At 45.8% G+C, this 17,621-nt stretch overlaps 2 protein-coding genes across 6 annotated transcripts in view; one reads left to right on the top strand and one right to left on the bottom strand.

The window, feature by feature from the left end:
• Positions 1-17,621, top strand: part of LOC138504026 (putative nuclease HARBI1) — a 292,079-nt gene that overhangs the window by 13,626 nt on the left and 260,832 nt on the right. For 2 of the 5 annotated variants that reach the window (XR_011279751.1, XR_011279753.1), the window contains exons 3-4: positions 4,556-4,665; positions 10,292-16,144. The exons of 1 other annotated variant lie outside the window; for it this stretch is intronic. Coding sequence is in view for 1 of the 4 variants with exons in the window: in XM_069624199.1 (XP_069480300.1) it covers positions 4,556-4,665 (110 nt within the window). In the remaining 3 variants the exon portion in view is untranslated. Of the gene's footprint in view, positions 1-4,555; positions 4,666-10,291; positions 16,145-17,621 lie in introns of those variants that run through there. 2 more of the 5 variants (XR_011279752.1, XM_069624199.1) reach the window with 1 other exon arrangement.
• Positions 1-17,621, bottom strand: part of STRC (stereocilin) — a 543,934-nt gene that overhangs the window by 373,758 nt on the left and 152,555 nt on the right. Inside the window, exons 8-11 of the mRNA XM_069624197.1 lie at positions 8,880-9,066; positions 4,183-4,295; positions 3,155-3,287; positions 1,928-2,110 (exon numbers count right to left, since the gene is read on the bottom strand). Of these exons, the coding sequence (XP_069480298.1) occupies positions 1,928-2,110; positions 3,155-3,287; positions 4,183-4,295; positions 8,880-9,066 (616 nt within the window). The remainder of the gene's footprint in view (positions 1-1,927; positions 2,111-3,154; positions 3,288-4,182; positions 4,296-8,879; positions 9,067-17,621) is intronic.

The following is a 17,621-nucleotide window of genomic DNA, read 5'->3' as shown; positions in this document are numbered from 1 at the left end:
ATACAACGAAGACGCCAAGGCACTCCACACAATCCACTCCATCATCAAGGCATGGATGGCAGTTAATGGCCTCTGCCTCAATGGAGACAAGACTGAAATAATGATATTAGGTCAAAAGAACACCCTAGACAAACTTGACAAACTGTACTCTAACTTCTCCATTGACAACTCCATCATCCCCGTATCCACAGTCGTAAAGACACTGGGAGTATATCTTGACTCGTCACTATCTATGACTAGACAAGTCAGCGCAATCACTTCCGCGTCTGCGCACACCACCAAACTCATGAACGCCATCAAGCCTTACCTCTCTAAACCCAACTGCCTCTCTATAGCGAGAGCAACCATTGGAGCCCAACTGGACTACTGCAATGCACTCCTAGCAGGCACATCAGCCAAAAACCTAAACAGACTACAAGTCACGCAGAACAATGCTCTCCGGGCCGCACTTAGTATCCCAAGAAGAGAGCATATCACCCATGCCAGGCACTCAGCCCAATGGCTCCCGGTCAAAGAGCGGATCACTCTCAAAATCCTCACAGTCACTCACAAATGCCTCTCTCTCTCCGCCCCGTCCTATCTATCAGAAACCATCTTCAAACCATCCTCCTCCCGTCCCACCAGAGCGCAATACTCCAACCTACTCTGCATCCCATGCATCAAAAAAGCCAAAGCCGGAGGTCTAAGTTTCCCCTACATTGCAGCCAAGACCTGGAACGCTCTTCCTGCAGACATTAGAGCGGAAAACTCACTCCCTATTTTTCGTAGGAAACTAAAAACCTCATTCCTTGCAAAATAATAGGAAACTCTCAGGAATCCATGTAAATATACTGCATTGCTAAAGTGTACATGTCTACTGTAAATATTGTATTTGTATGTAAATATTGTATCCTATGTAACTAAGATATTGTCTGTAACAAGCGCCACGATGCCCCCGGGCTGATGTGCACTCTACAAATCTGAATAAATAAATAGATGTGTTAGCCTGTTTAATACGTTTTTTGTTTTTTGAGCGTGACACATTTTATTTAGATCATGCATAACACGTTGTACCCCTTGTATGCAACAATGGCAAAACGCAGAGGGCGTTCTTACACGTGTATAATAGCCCTTAGGTATAATACTAGCCCATAAGAGTATTTAGAGAGAGCTCAACTTGTCATTTCAGGTGTGAAATGCACAGCCAGCTCTGGCTGTTGGCTCCCATCACTCTGCAATACGGTAATTGTAGTCCTACGTTAACCAAGGAAAACTCAAAATACAAGGCACAGAATGACAGAATCCAAAATGCCAGAACCTGCATGTGCTCTCAGACACAATAGTGGACAACCCAAGAGCTCCATTTCTGGATATTGTTTGAAAGATCAGCGTACATGAGTAAGACTTTCAGTTGGGTCGTCAGTAGACCAATTTCCTCCAGACTATATGGATGTTTGGTCCTGACAGCGCGGAGGTCGTGGGAGAAAGTTTCTGTCCAGGATGAAAGATATCTAAGATACGGGTGTATATATATATATATATATATATATATATATATATATATATATACTGCAGTATTCTGAGCGATTGCATGGCAAGACAGAGGCTGCTGTGGAAAGAAGGAGAGTGAATATATAACGACAGCACACACCGTGTCCCTTCCCACCAACACAGACATAGCGCTCCTGGAAAAATGTGTCCTCATTTCGAGCCCTACTTTCCACTGTACAAAAGCCAGGCATTTGGTGAATAGCAGTGCTTGTAAAACCAAAGTGCATTTGCAATTTGTAGCTTCAAGTATGACTTGGTCGATGGAGCTTCCTGAGTTTAAGGCTAAAATGCTTTGGCTAGTTAAACAGGTAGTCCACAGCAGCAGCAGACAGATGGAAAAGACAGCATAAACACACTGAGATATATATAAGTGAAAGGAATGGTGGCAAAGAGTCACCTGTGCGGGTGTGAAGGTCACTTCCTTCATCTTTGGAAGAGCTGCGATGATCTGCTCTGGTAGCAGGTTCTGCAGGAAGCTTATCCCCAGGGTGGGCATGACGGTGGCCAGCTCCAGGATCTGCTGGGTGCTCAGCTTCTCGGCCTCCTTCATGTTCGAGAAGCTGAAGAGAAAGTTCAGGAGCTTTTCGGGAAGCAAGAGGGAAGGAAGCACAGGCGTGGTGACTGTGTGAGGCTATTAACATTATACATCCCACAATCGAACACCGGAGAAGAAAGCACAGGGCAGGCCACTGTGTGGGACGGTGTCCACATCCTACATCGCCAAGTGCCCACAGCCGCAGACACACACGAGTGTGGGTAAGTGATGTGCCCATTCACCAGAATAATGCCCACAGCAGGATATAGAGAATTAACCCTCAGTATGGTTTCAATTTCCAAGTCACTGCAATACATGAGCTCTACGTGATGGAGTCAGTGCCAGGTATGTCAGATCAATTAGTATCTTATTGAGTGAGAAGGGTCATTTGTATAGTGCTTACTGATAATAGAAGGGACCAATCATTAAACCCTTTAGGTTACGCTTGCAGCCTGGTCTGGTCTCAATGGATGAGTGACCTAATGGGGCGTAATTGGATACCTATCCAACAAGTGGCATCTTGCTCTAAGGTTTAGCTCTATTGGTAGGAAGAAAAAGGGCCTCATTACGAGCATGGCGGTAGCCGTGCCTGTATGGCAGGCATGGCTACCGCCATCCTCGCCACCGGCACCGCCTCCTGTGATTGGGCAATAACCGGCCCATTACGGTAATTGCCCATTCGCGGGTGCAGTATTGCCGGGCTCCCGATCCCCATTCTGCCCCATAGGGCAGAATGGGGATGGGGAGCATTGCTGCGCAATTACGAGTTCTGCTCGTGGGTGCCGCACAGCCCGCCAGGTAAGACCTGGTGGGCTGTCAGGAAGCCGCAAGCAGAACTCGTAATGCGGCAGGACGGGATAAACGGTGCTGGTGCCTTACCATCATCGTTCATACCGTCACCGCCAGGGTCATAATGAGGCCCAATGTGTCCCTCTTCCGAGACTGCCAATGTGTAGTTTACATAATGACAGCTGTGGGTATCCTTCAACGGTGAGACTAAAACCAAAATGTCCTTCAGCGAGAGGCCATCCAAAGGCCTCAAACCATGCCTGTGACAGCCCTCATCCACTAAAACCATGCAAGCCTTACCGTCTCATCTGGAACGAGGGTGCCACCTTGGATACAGTTGAGAAGCTGAGTCTTCAGGGCATGGAACACTGTGTCATTCTTCTTGAATGGGACCAGGTCCGAGGAGTTAGCCAGACAGATCAGTTTACCCAGCCTGGAAATTACATAAGTAAGGTAACATTACATTGACTGCTAGATATGGGAGTCAGCGGCTGATGATGGCGGCAGAATCTGGGGATTTTGGAAAGGGGAAGGTCATAGGATTTGAGGAAGCTGGGGAAGACCCTTCCCAGGAAGAAACATTTTTCAGGCACTGCCAAGTGTTTGGGCAGTGCAAAATTACTCCCTGAGAGATGCCACACTGCAAGGTGCCATTTTGAGCTATAGTTGCAGAATATTGCTATGATATATCAATCATACACTGAGCTGTCTGTTATTTCCCTACAGAATAATATTCCGAAATCCCATTCAGTGAGGTAGTATGGTATGGTAATGTTTATTTATAAAGCGCCTATACACAGGCAAGTGTTTCAAAGCGCTCAAGGAGGGTGGGAATATGGCGGAAAAACAGCAGTCGCTCAGAGCCCTTGAAATTCTGATGCGATAATAGTCTGCACAGGCAGAGTAAGTGCATATAATACATTTAACAGTTGAGACACAGCAAATAGGCCTGACGAGGACTCTGCAGTTTTACCAAGTGCAATTAAGGGGTGAGGACAAGGGGGGGAAGCGGACAGGCGATCTTCCGGCACGGTGCATTCAGATTGTGCAAGTGCACAGACGGTCATAGGGAGGGGGAGGTTCAAGTGCACCCAGTTGGTGGTGACTAGGGTAAGTGCAGAGAGAGCCACTCTCCTGGGTTATTTCTGAAGTGCAATGAGGGAGGGTGGGGTGCAGGGCCCTGAGGCAAGTGCGAGGTGGAAATCAAGGCTGCACTTACAGAAAAATACCCTGAAATATCATAAAGGGAAGTAAGAGTCTGGGATTCACTGAGCAGGCTCACGCCCAGACAGGCCATACATTGAGGTGGGCGTTTGGGTCGTACTTACATAGTGATGTCCTGGAGTGTTGCATTTCTGTTGGATAACACTGCTCCAGCAATATATCGTCCTCGGATGGGGGAGACATCAGCACTAAGCAGAGGACTGAGCACTGCCAGGATCTGAAAGAAGAAGGGAAGAAGGTGAGCGGCCGGAAATCTGAGTATTCAGAGCATTGAAACCATGGGATTTGGGGGGTGATTACAGCGCTCGAGTAAAGGCTAACCGAGGATGAAGGGGGAAAGGGAAGATCACTCGTGTAGAATAGAGAGTGGGCGGAGGATGTATCTCGGATGTAGTGTGTATTCGCATGGCATGCAGGAGTGGGCAACAGCAAGATAAAGGAGAGGCCTCATCCACATGTACTTTTTCTCATCCACAGTTACCACAAGTGTCCCGGCTTGTCTGGCACCTCGGCCAACAACACATTGGAGAAGAGTGGAAACACGTCTGCAGCCCGGCTTCAACGCATCACTGTGAATACCACACCAGGTAATTGCACCAACAAACAGTGAAAAACAACCTATGAAGCTTCAAAGTTGGCTCAGACATCATCCTGACAGGCGATGGCAGAGAGGCCGCCTCACACAAAGACACCCCACATGCCAGAGTCCATCACTGGTATGTCTCTCACTGGCCTCATCCCAGTTTTGCTTTTGGGATGCCAGGCTGGCAGCCACCACCCTAATGACATGAACGACCTGCTTTCGCCTGACATATGCACAGTAAACAGCCACGCGCTAGCTCAAGGCCAACAAAGTGGGAGTAGCCCACCAGCCACTATGTTCTTCTGTGACCACAATCCAGCTTCATCAACTCCCGCCCACCTTTCACACAAGATTAGAATTGAGACGGACACACCGCATGACCAACCCCAGCAAAACGTCTTGCCAGCCAGCCCTCTAGCACCGCACGCACCTGCTTTCATACCCAGGTGGCCACAAGAACAGTCCAACGCCAATGAGTGTATGACCATGACCTGTATGCACCTTTTGGTGATGAAGGTCATCCCTGCGACACCCTCTTCCTGGCACCCACAGCACCCCTTAAGCCTCCATGCAACCTCTTCTCTCCTGAGGCCTCATGTTGTGTTGTGGTGTGTTGTATTATGTTAATAGGCTTTAAAGAAGTCCAGTCAACACCACTGAACTGCCCACCTGCCACCTATGATATTCACTAGCTCCACAGTAGCAGTCCAAATGCATGGATGCCAGCGTGCAGGTTCAGAGTCAGCTTCCAAACAGTTAGGCCTACCAGTATCCAAACACTGCACAAGCCCAGAACAACAGAAACTACTTAACCATCTAGCTAATGCAGCAAAAATGCCAGCAGCCAGCATCATGGCCCAGGCCCACGGGTGCCCTTTTGTACTAAGGCCTATAGGTCGCCTATTGAAACTAGGCCTACGGTCAGCCCATTGACATTTGGCACAACCAGAGGCCTTCTAGACTGAAGTCCACTGGCGGTCTGCTTTACTCAGACCAGCAAATGGTCTGCTTGACTCAGGTCCACAGATAGCTCACTTGACCGATGCCACATGGTTCCATGTCAGTATGCTGCATTTCAAATGCTGCCGGTAATTAACATTCAGTGGAGTAATGTTGCTGAAAATGTTGGGGGGGGGACATGGCAACTAAAGGAAAGGGGCTCCTGTCAAATGAGGGGGACAAAATGGTGTGCCACGAAAGTTGGGTAGTGGACAAAAAGACTTGCTGCCCTAAAATAATGCCCAATAACATTGCCAACAGATTTGCCTTTTTTGTAGCCCCAACCCCCGGGCCACCTTACCCCTGACTTCCCCATCATTCAAACACCCACACCACACCCCATCTATAGGGGAGAGTATGGAAATGCTGCCTATTCTTTCAAGTTGCATTTAAAATGCAGCAAAATGACAGAATAGCATGCCACACATGAACATATTGCCCCAGGCACACTGGCATTTCTGAAATAGGACCCCAATGAGCCTAATTTACAACTCACAGGTCGGCACAAAACAACCGCCAGCAGCCAAGTGGTTTGGACACACTTGGCTGCCACCCACAACAAGCCCTGACATTACCAGATGACACACAGTTGCTCTTCCCACCCATACACACCCACCTGTTCTGCCCTGTGTGGTAAAGTGCCAACATCTAGCGACACACATACATATTAAAAGGGCACTTATCTGTTGCATGCAAGCTTTACTAGAAGCGGAATCACAGCCAGTATTGCTTAATAAATCAAGAGAACAAAGAACACTGACCTCTGACCAAACAGCTTAACAAAGCAATAGCAAAGAAATCCAAGATGGCGACATGAGATTGTTTCATCGCTAGACCATTTGACTGGAGGTCAGAAGCAGATAATGTTGGTGAATGAGGAGGAACCATAGACCAGTAGACCAATGAGACGATGAGACCATTGAGCACAGTTCCTGGGACTCCAGGGAGGTATGAGGAGGCAAAGAGGCACAGCGGGTCAGGAAGCTGTGGAGACCTGGAAGAGATGGCAAAGAGGAAGTATCCGCTGAAGCCTGGAGCAGAGAGTGCCTAGAGAGTGCTGTGAGTAGGAGGCACTCTGACTTTGGTTAGGATGCATGCACGTGCCAGATTGCGGCACAGCACCCAGTAGTTGGAGGGGTGCTGAGGACTGGAGGCAGTGGCGAGTAGTTGGCAGTATGCAGGAGACAGTGCCACCTGAGGAATAGGGAGGTTGGAGACACTGCTACTAGATCTGTGTGAGGTTCTGTGAGAGCTGAATAAACCTAATCATATCCAGAGAGAAAGATGATTTGTGTGAAATGGGCAACGGCAGATGTCTGGGAACAAGTCTGAGAGGGAATGAGAGGAAGTGTGAGGATAAGGCCAAATGGAAGAGAGATAATAGACTACAGCAGGGGTCTACAGACTTCGGCTCACCAGATGTTTTGGACTACATTCCCCATCAGCCCCAACTTGCAGAGTCAATGGGGAGAGGTCATGGGATTTGTAGTCCAACACATTTGGAGAGCCGAAGGTTTGCGGACCCCTGGCCCAGAGAAAGGGGTAGAGTTGTTAGGCCTGGTGTTGATGTTGGGGAAATAAAGTACCCTATAAAGACTGTGAGAGAAGGAAAGTTCAGACTTTGGTTTCTGGGACTTGTCATCCAAGTACCAAAGTATCCTATAAAGACTGTGAGTAAAGGTGAATCCAGATACTGAATTCTGGGAATTGATGCCAAGGAACATCGAGAGAAAATTAAAGCTCTGATCCGCATGGTGTGAAATATAGCTAAAATGCCAAAGTGTCTCTCAAAGACTGTGAGAGAAGGAGAGCTCTGGCACTGCGTTGGTGTGGACATCGTCATCGTACCCAAGCATCCCATGAAGGCCATGAGAGAGGGAAAGCACAGGCACTGAGTCTGGGAATTGTAATCAATGTACTCAACCCTCCAATGAAGACTTTTTAGAGAAGGAATATACAGACATTACATTTAGGGACATGAAGTAGAAATTTGTTTTCAAGAGACGTTGCGAAAAAGGCTGACTGAGATGTTTAGACCCTACAGCTGGGAAATTAGAGGAATTTCCCATTGAGATTGCAAGTGAGATAGCAAGTGAGATAGCACGTGTCTTTCATGAGATGAAGCACCTAAACCAAAATCTAAAAAGACACAGGCACACCCTCCAGGCTGAGATTAGTCAAAACCCAATATGAACCCTACAGTGGATCATATTGATGCTGCGGCCTCTGCCCAGATCAAGATAAGCAGTGCCAAAACTGAGCCAGGTTTCTCTACTATGCATCCACCTCACCACCTGCCTGCAAGACTCTCCACCCCAAGGACTGTCATGGATGCTGGTGAAAGATGCACCCAGGATCACAAAGCCTCATCCCTCCCACTCAACACACCACATGACCCCTTACGTTCCGTCAATAAACTCTATGGTGAGTTTGGCTACTGTTCTGTCACCCAGGACCTCACACTCTGGTTACAAAGCAAAGAAACTACCGGGGGGAGGCAGACACTAGAAGAACATGACACTTCACAGCAACTGTCACACCGAATATGGCCCCTGATGACCACAAACACAGCACCAGATAAACAGCACAGAAGGGATCCCATGCATGCTCCATGCTTCAAGATGCATGTACACACACACACACACACACACACACACACACACACACTATAGCCACAACCACACCACTCAGTCAGCACGAAAGAAGGGACCTCACACTTGGATCATACCCCTCATACCCACATCTACAGAAAACATGTATTTGTCGATAAAAATGTAATGACATGTAATGCAGGGGAGAGGTGAAGCACATGTGAGGAAGGCGTGTGTTGCAGGAAGTAAAGTAGAGGTCCAACCATCTTGGGTCCACTTATGTGTCATCTGCAACAACAGCACAGGGATCTACTGAAATCACAACCCACGCAGAGTTTGTGTTCTGCACCGAATTCAGGAGATGTCTGTGGTTATGGAGGTTCACAGTCCATTGCCCCTTCAGTGGAATTACATAAGTTCTGTCGTTTCAGGAGTCCAGGAGCTCAGGAACTCAGAGAGAGGGGAGAATTTACATATGCATGGATGAACCGAGGGTGGGTTTCACTGTGTGTAGCAATGGATGAATAGAAGACAGAGGAATGGATGGCCAATTGGGGGAACTGGCTCAATCCATCAAGCAGGGAGATGGACAGGCATACATGCTGCATATGCAGTACTGCTACATCACCTGCTTTGACGTCAGCTGCTGAAACTGCTCCAAAGGGAGAAAGGCCAGGAGGCTGCCAACTTGCTTTAGGTAGGTGGTGGAGAGTGAAGGGATACTGCTGAACTTGGGAGAGCTTCCCAACCATATCCCGAGCGCTCGCTTCTGCTCTGGGGACAGGGAGCCAAGGTTGGCAGAAATCGCCTGCAACCTGCACAAAGAAGAGAGGGAATATGCAGATCTTACACCTAGCTTGGAGAAGCGGAGGGGACGAAAGGCAATGTTCAGGGAGAAGGAACCTTCCTGCAATGTGTCTATGATCTGAAGCAGCAACACAAGTCACATACCTTTATATACAATTTATTTATTTATGTTGCCATTTATATAGCACGCAAAGCCCAAAGCCATCTAGGTGCCATTTCCCAGGAAATTGGTTACATTTGCAGGTTACAATTGCAGTTACAGTCATAAATGGCAACAGTGAAACGGATTACAATCTTATCTTACAATATTTACACATTTTGTGAGGCAGTTCTTTGTTACATGCATTGCATGTGTTGTAGGTGATGTAAGGTAGCAGAGAGGGGCGTTAGGACAAACAGGATGTGCAGCCAGTATGTTGGTAGTGTCCTAGAAGGCTACCTGTGAGAACCCAATGCGTAAGTGTGGGTTAGTTACCGGCTTGGGTGAACAACCGAGTTTTGAGACAATGAAAGCATATAGCATAGTGACAAGAGTTACTATTGGAAAAGAACATTTGACATGGGTACCCTCCAGCAGACCCAGCGTTATGGTCCTTTCCGATGTGATCTGCACATATGACTAACTCTAACCCATCTGATCATGTAGGCTCTGTTACACCGCCAGTTCCTATTCAAGTCAACTAAAGAATATTGTAAAACAGTGTATTTGTTTATGTTTAGAGTGTCAAATTGTGTATTCATTTCAGTATAGATAACTGCTCAAATATGTTGGTTATTATGCAAAGTTTGCATCTAATAATGGTGCTCATATTGGAATAAAGCTGAATAGTCCTTTCTCTAATGTTATATCTGGCTGAACATGTCTTAAATGCATGCAAAACTCTTCGCTGAAACACTGCGGCACCTTCATTTGGAAGGTTACCACAACAAATCCAAAATGATTCTTTCCCGAATTTACCAGTGAATTAAAGGTGTTTGTTTTGCACAGCCGGCAGTAGCTGTCATCATCATAGAGAAGTTCAGTGACATTCTAAGATGAACATGCTGTTGCTCTTTCACATTAACAAGTGGTAATGGTGTCTTTTAGTGCAGTGAAAGCTGTCTGTTGTCTTTTTTATTATGAGGTAACATGGCAATAGAAAAATGCATAGACCGATTTTTAGAGTTCGAATTCTCTTTAGCGAATTAGAGACCTTGAAATAAATGTTTGTTGATGTGTTGTGTTGCTTTTAGATTGAAATACATGTCCTTGAAAAAGCCACAAGAGAAGAAGTGAAAAAAACGTGTTGGCCTAATGTTCGTGACTCAATGAAAACATGCCAAGGATCATTAATTAACCTACTTATACATGACAACGTGCCAAGGATCATCAATGAACCTACTTATACATGACAACATGCCAAGGATCATCAATGAACCTACTTATACATGACAACATGCCAGGGTCCAACAATTAACCTACCTATTCATGCCAACATGCCAAGGATCATCAATTAACCTATCTTGCACCGTCAAAAAACGAACATTCTAAAATATTTTAAGTAGGCATTCATTTTTAAAAAAACATAGCACGGTGCAGCAATTCAATAGGTTTATGGAGAGTTTAAGTCGAACAACTGAGGCACAACGAAAGCTCAGGTGATACACAAAGTAATCATCCAATAATTGTGTAAAGCATCTTCAAGCACAGCGAGGCACTACTGCCACACTGCTCTTAAGCCTTACAATTCTTCAAAGGCCATCATAAAATCAAGGCATGGTTGGACTATCTAAACAGTTTTTACTAGAATATTTAGCAATAAGAAATGCATGAAACTGGACTGAATTGTTCTTTTTCAAACAGTCCGCTTACAGCAGTGAAAAAGAGGACGAGATTGAAGATGTGCTTGCCTGACGGTAAGATATACATTACATGCCTTTACCGCAAATCTCATTCTACAAATGAACATTAAATTAAAGTTCATATGATTGAACTTCTCTCTAAAAAAAGAATTAGTACATTTTGGGAAGAAATGAAGTTAAGACATTGGAGTGAATACCCACAGGTCTTGGAGTGTACATATTTCTCAATTTCGATGATGAAGGTTTTTCTGACAAATTTAATTTCAGCTTCAACCAAAATTATTAATTATTTATTTCTAGAAATAAGCGTCCAAGCCAACAAACAAAATTATGTTACCCGAGACTAGATAGAAGACTGAAGGAAAGCCGAAAGTAAATCAAATTGGAAAAGGCAAAAAGTTTTTCTGTGGTGAACAAGACTTGAGTATTCAATTTCCAGAATAAGTAGGATGCAGCACCAGCTTAGGTTAACTCAATAAAAAGCAAACACACACACACTATGTCACAAAGTTTAGAAACAGGAACAAGTGATGCGGAACTACTCCCCCAGTAAATGCTGCATGCAAGAGGCCATTTTAGATTAAATCAAAGTTTTTGCCAAGAGGACAATCCTCAAATAAAAAGTGTGACATTTGCAAAAGAAGATTTGTTCTAAACAAACATTATGGATTCAGACAAACAGGAAGAAGACAGTAACCCAAGAATGGACACAGACAATGATAAAATACAGAGAGAACAACCAACATAGTTCAAGACTCGACAACAAGAAATTAAGATTTCAGTAGGTCGTAAAACACTAGAACCATGTTATCATTGAGGGAAGGTACAAATGAGGAACAGAGATCCTTAAAATATGGCTTGTCTTTTTTGCTATTGGAAATTTGTAAAACTTAAAACAGCTACATTGAAACTTTCAGATTCATCGGAAATATAAAGTTGAAAAACCTTTTTAACAATATTGAATCATGGGGACGTGGTCGGCGGCTGACCAAGATGGCCACAGTATAATGGCACTCCATGAACCCGACTGGTTGGGGCCCTGATTTCCCCTAGCCATCCAGCATTTTGAGGTCTGTGCACTGCCAGCATAACGGGAGACCCTGGTGACTTAGGTGAACGGGCTCCCGACAAGAACGAAGAACGGTGGTGCTAAGCCTGGGCAACAGCTATTTAGGCTTGCCGGTAAGAAGGGAGACAGCGGCACAGGACGGCCCGATGGTCACATATTGAGGAGTGTGTGGCAGTGGGTCCCACGCTGTCTGAGCAGGTTGGGGTCGGAGCAGTGTGGGAGACACCGGCCCCCGTGGGAAGCAGGTGAAGAGTGCCTCCTGATCCTCCCCTCCCCCCCTGTGTGGTGTTGGGCTGCCTTTTATTAGCCTTGGGAGGCCCCAGGCCCTAGTGAACCAGGCCTTGGAGCGCCCATGGGAGATATCTCGTCCATGAAGGTGGGAAGATCTCTGGGCCTGGATGGGTTGACATTGTCCTTTTATAAGAAATTCTTTGACAGCCTTTTGTAGCCCCTCAACATACTTTTTAATGCAATGCTCTCACAGGGCTCCTCAACTCAGACCATGGATCAGGCTAGAATATCTCTTATTGCGAAGCCGGGGAAGGACCATACTGCCTGCTCCTCATGTAGGCCTACTTCGGTTTTGAACACCAACATTAAGATTTGTGCTAAAATGATGGCGGCCACTTGGGCGCTTGCTGAGTTTGAGAAGCTGAAATGTGCAGTCAGCTCCCGCAAGGGTCTCGTGTCTAGCCTCTATGCTTGTTTGGGGGGAAGAGTTCTCCGCCGGCTTACATCCAGGCTTGGCAAGATGAGATGGTAAGGGAGATCCCTCCTGAGACATGGAGGGAGGTATGTAGAGGGTTGAAAAAGGCAAGTAGGAGTGTCCAATATGCAGAAAAAGGGTTTAGGTTCCTGGCTAGGGGTTACCTCACACCAAACCGGATGCGGCCCATGGAGAGAGGAAGGGTAAGTGGTCAGTGCTGGAGGGAGTGCAGGAGCAAGGGTAACTACCTGCATATATGGTGGCACTGCCCCAAGCTCACACAATATTGGGTGGAGGTTGTAAACACATTGAACTGCATCATGGGTGTGATGCTCCAGCTGGATCCTGTCATGTGTCTGTTGGGAGCCTTCCAAGGGAGAGAAAGCAGACGATATAACCATAATATCCAACAGGAACACTAGAGAGTTCTGGGAGGTGTTGAACCCAGCAAATAACTCACAGCAGACCATTCAGAGCAACATGGTCCCAGAAGAATCTTGGATAAAACATTTAGAAGATCTATACAAAAAAAGAGGGGTTGATCCTGTACTCCCCAAGGCAGATAAGTGGGATTTTGACTTTGATTGGGATGACATTCGCTTAAGAATTAAAAAAGCCAGCTCCCCGAGAGTTCTGGGCCGAGATGGGCTAACTAACAGAATGCTCCAAGACTCACCAGAAGAATGGACAGACTTCTGTATGACGCTGTTCTCACGCATAACAAAAAAGAAAGACATTCCTAAATCTTGGCATAGCGCGATCATAGTGCCGATTCACAAAAAGGGAATAAGAACTGATCCCCAAAACTATCTCCCAATCGTGCTTCCAGATGTCTTAGGTAAAATATTTGCATCTGTAATTCAATCATAAATGACACGCTGGATCAAGGCTGCGAAGCGATTTGACTGTCGACAAACGGGCTTCTAAAGGGTCTTGGATGCGGGCTCAATTTATTTTTGATCAATCTACTAAAGGTGAAGGAAATCAAACAGGGGCAAAAAATCTTCCTAGCTTTTATTGATTAAGCCCAAGCCTTTGATAGTATTGACAGAGAGCTTTTGTGGTCAAAATTGAAAGGATCGAACTGCCCTTTAGGTCTACTTCTCGGCATAAAAGCCCTTCATTCAAAAATGCAAATATAAATATGGCTAGATCAAGCTGAACTCTTATTCAAACCGATAGATACATACAGACGAGTCAAGCACGGATGCCCTTTGGTATCCTTGTTATTCAACCTCTTTATTTCAGACATTGCAGAAGCGCTGGAGGATGTGTACTCTCTCCCTTCTAAATCAATGGGAATCCACCCAAGTGGATGCTCTACGCAGACGACTTAGTCGTAGTAGATCAAACACCAATAGGGCTGCAGAGGAAGTTGATCGCACTACCAAGTTATATGTAGAATAATGGGCTGAACATCAATGTAAATAAAACCAAGGTGCTGACCTTACAAAACCCAAAGGGAAAAAAAACAAAAACAAATTGTGCTGGTCCTTGAGCCAAGAAACTCTGAAGCAAGTTGAAGCCACAAGATACCATGGCATGGGCATTAATTCAAGTGCCAACGAGGCACCATGGGTAGAAAGCACAAAGGCAAAGAGAAAGCAACTAACCACACAGGGGTGTATGGCCTATACAAATTCTGCAAATATTCACTGTTGCTAGTAATCCTGTACTACAAATGGAAAGTAGTGCTGGCCCTAATCTATGGGGTGGATTGGTCATTGTGTTGTCCTTGGAGCTTTTGGGCAAAATTGGAGAACACATTTTGGAGAACAATTCTGGGTCCCCCAAGGAGAGTCCCAAACAGCATCATAAGGCATGAGCTGGGGTTAATCTCCATAAATGCCAGAGTAACATGGCGTGATCTTTCAATGTACAGGAAAATAATAGTGGTTGATATTGCCCCTCAAATTGTAATCTTACAATCGGGTAACAAATATAAAGAAGAACCAATTTTAAAAGAGTGGAATGATTACTGTCTGAAACTTCTAAGGGACATTGGCACCATGGTGAAAACTTTAAAAATTAACCCAGAGTCTGTGTAAAGGAGACTGTGGGAGCGAGATTGGATCAAGACTAACTACCAAAGACATAGACACAGACTCTTTAAGAACATACCTAGTGAAGTCAGAGCTCTAAACAATGTGGCAAAATACTTAGAACAATATCCTAGCCAACGTTATCGGCACCTCTTCATGAAATTTTGCTTTAACCTATTTCCAACGAAGGAGATTCTGGGAAGCTGGAGAAAAAAGCTTTTCATGGACAGCAGGTGTCAGTTTTGTCAAGGTGCGGATGAAACATTACAACACCTAACTCCATTCTGCTCTGTGCTCCGATCACTGCGAACAAGGGTGCTGGGATCAGTCATCGTGAGTAGCCCAGCGATTAATGGGGAAGAATGGTGGTATGTTATGTGCAAAGGAAGAAATGCAAAACTCACATTCGCATTGATCATATTCCTGGAACCAATTCTCAAACTCCTTGCCTAGCAAGTGACAAATGATGTGTCGACAAGAATGAGTTAGGAAAGGATAAGGTCAAGAATCATGAGATATGTCGTTTTAAATTGGAAAAAGTTGAAATTGCTGTTTTTAAAAGTTTGTAATAAACTAAATTAAAAAATAAAATAAAAACAAATATATAATATTACCTTGTTATGCACTATGCTCCTTGTAGGAAGGGCCACAATGGCGTCCTTTTGGAGATCTATGAGGGTAACTGCGGTGGATGACAGATGAGCATGTATATGGTCGCTAGTGGCTGTAGAGAAAGTGGAATATTTCTCTGAATCTGAGGGGCTAGCATTCTTCCAGAGGTGCAGAGAGTTCTTAAAATAGGAATGTGATCACAATAGAGACTCTTCTTGCCCGGCCAGGTTGCAGGCTATGGGTCTGCTTTAATGCTCCTAGAAAAGATCACTCGCCCGTAAGGAGATCTACTGAGACTCAAAGACTACTATTATTATTCCTGGAACTAAGTATTTAGGTGTGTATGAATAAGGCAGTGGGCCTCATTACGAGGAAGGCGGTAGAGGGTTAACGGCGCAGGTAGAGTTGCCAGCGCTGTTAACCCTTTAGCGCCTCATTACGAGGTCTGCTCGTGGGTCCCGCTAAGGACGCCTGGTTTTACCAGACGTCCTTAGCAGGTCCCGCGAGCAGCCCAGGATGCTAACAACGGGCCCGTCATTATCGGAATGGCCCGGTATTTCCCCATTCAAGGAACCCACACCCGGTACCTGGTATGGCGTTAGCCATGCCGCTAAAAGCTAAAAGCGGCATGGCTACCTCCATACTTGCAACGAGGCCCAGTGTATGCCTCCTGGTTTTTATGTATAAGATAAATATTTTGGGATTTTGTGTTCGGAATATTTATGCAATTTCTACCAATTGTATGGGAGATCAAGTCCAGCTGTAACGTGAGCATGTTTCTTGTTTGTTTTCCAATTTATAAATGCTAATAAAATGATTTCAACCCAAAATAATATTGAATCATGGCCATCACCACAGGTACCTGACATTGAGGGTTATTACCATTTTTGCCACCAGAAAGGTAGTACAGTTTCCCCCACTTGGAATGCCGGAATTACCAGCATACTCCAAGTTGCAGAAACGCCAGTTAATCCACATTTACAGGACTCCATGGAGGGGATTACCGGAATTAGCAGTGCCAGTAATTCTGAGATTTTTATGCCGGTGGGGACAAGATTTACTTCACACTCCCACTTGCAAACTTGTCTTTTGCCTATGCGGTAAACGTGCCGGAATTACCAGCAGTTTTACCGGCACTTTTACTGCACTGGAAAAACTGTAATGAGGCCCAAAGTACCGTCTTTGGGGTCATTGTACATTTCCCGGTATCCCGCTGGTGTTACCGGTGGGATACCAGGAAACTGACCTACCGTTTCTGCCACCTGATATCCCAGTATTACTGGGATATTACAGGCAGCGGAAAGGGTGCTTATTCCCCATTCCATGGAGTCTCATAGGACTCCATAGAGGGGATTACAGGAATTACCATCACCGGTATTACCAGTGCTGGTAAATCTAGCATTCTTTTGTCAGAGGGGGCCTGATTTACCTCCAGTTCTTGGCTGGAGGTAAATCAGTAACCCCCAACAGCAAACTTGTGTTTTCCGGGTGTGGTTAAAGTGCTGGTACCGGATTTACTGGCATTTTTATTGCACCAGGAAAACTGTAATGACCCCCTATGACCTGTGACAAAGTCCTGCGCCTTATCCTCGGGGCCAACAATGGGGTGATTAAAGGGTTGCAGTTGCCCAGAGGTAGTGGAGACTGGACCTGGAGGAGGAAAACGGGTGAGCCGCAGACCACCAAAACAGGATCCACGCACAAAGGCAGGGGGCGTGACCACAAGGGGGCATTCACAAGAGTACTTACACCCTTGCCACTTATACAGACAGCCATGACCTCCAAAAGGGCTCATAGGAACACTCACACCCTCACCACTCCTGCAGACCCCCATGACTACCAAGGGGACAGTAACAGGCGCACTTACAGGTCTCCAGGGGCAAGAGGTAGAATGGGGGGAGTCACAAACCCTTGAAGATGGCCATTCCCCTTTAAGAAAAACAACTGGCAACAGCTAGCAGAGAAATATTTAGTTTTCCTTTTTACCACCTATGTTGAGGGAAACATTTCCTATTATCAGTCATGCTTGAATGGGGTCAAAGTGAAACTGTCTTGCATTGTACACGAGAAAAGCAAAATAAACAAAACACATTGGGCCTCATTATGACCCTGGCGGAATGGGTTAACGGGTGCCGCAAAAGGATGCGGACCTGTTAAACCCGTTCCGCCACATTACAAGGTCCCCTTGCGGGACATGGTAAGCACAGTAAGCACGCTTGGTAGAACCAGGCGTGCTTACCGGGTCCCGCGAGGGGAAGAGGGAGCAAACAACGGGCCACTCGTAATCGGCCC

This window comes from Ambystoma mexicanum, chromosome 11 (assembly GCF_040938575.1).
Source record: "Ambystoma mexicanum isolate Mex_15411 chromosome 11, UKY_AmexF1_1, whole genome shotgun sequence".
NCBI classification, from domain to species: domain Eukaryota; kingdom Metazoa; phylum Chordata; class Amphibia; order Caudata; family Ambystomatidae; genus Ambystoma; species Ambystoma mexicanum.
This window is presented reverse-complemented; position numbering and strand designations above follow the sequence as displayed.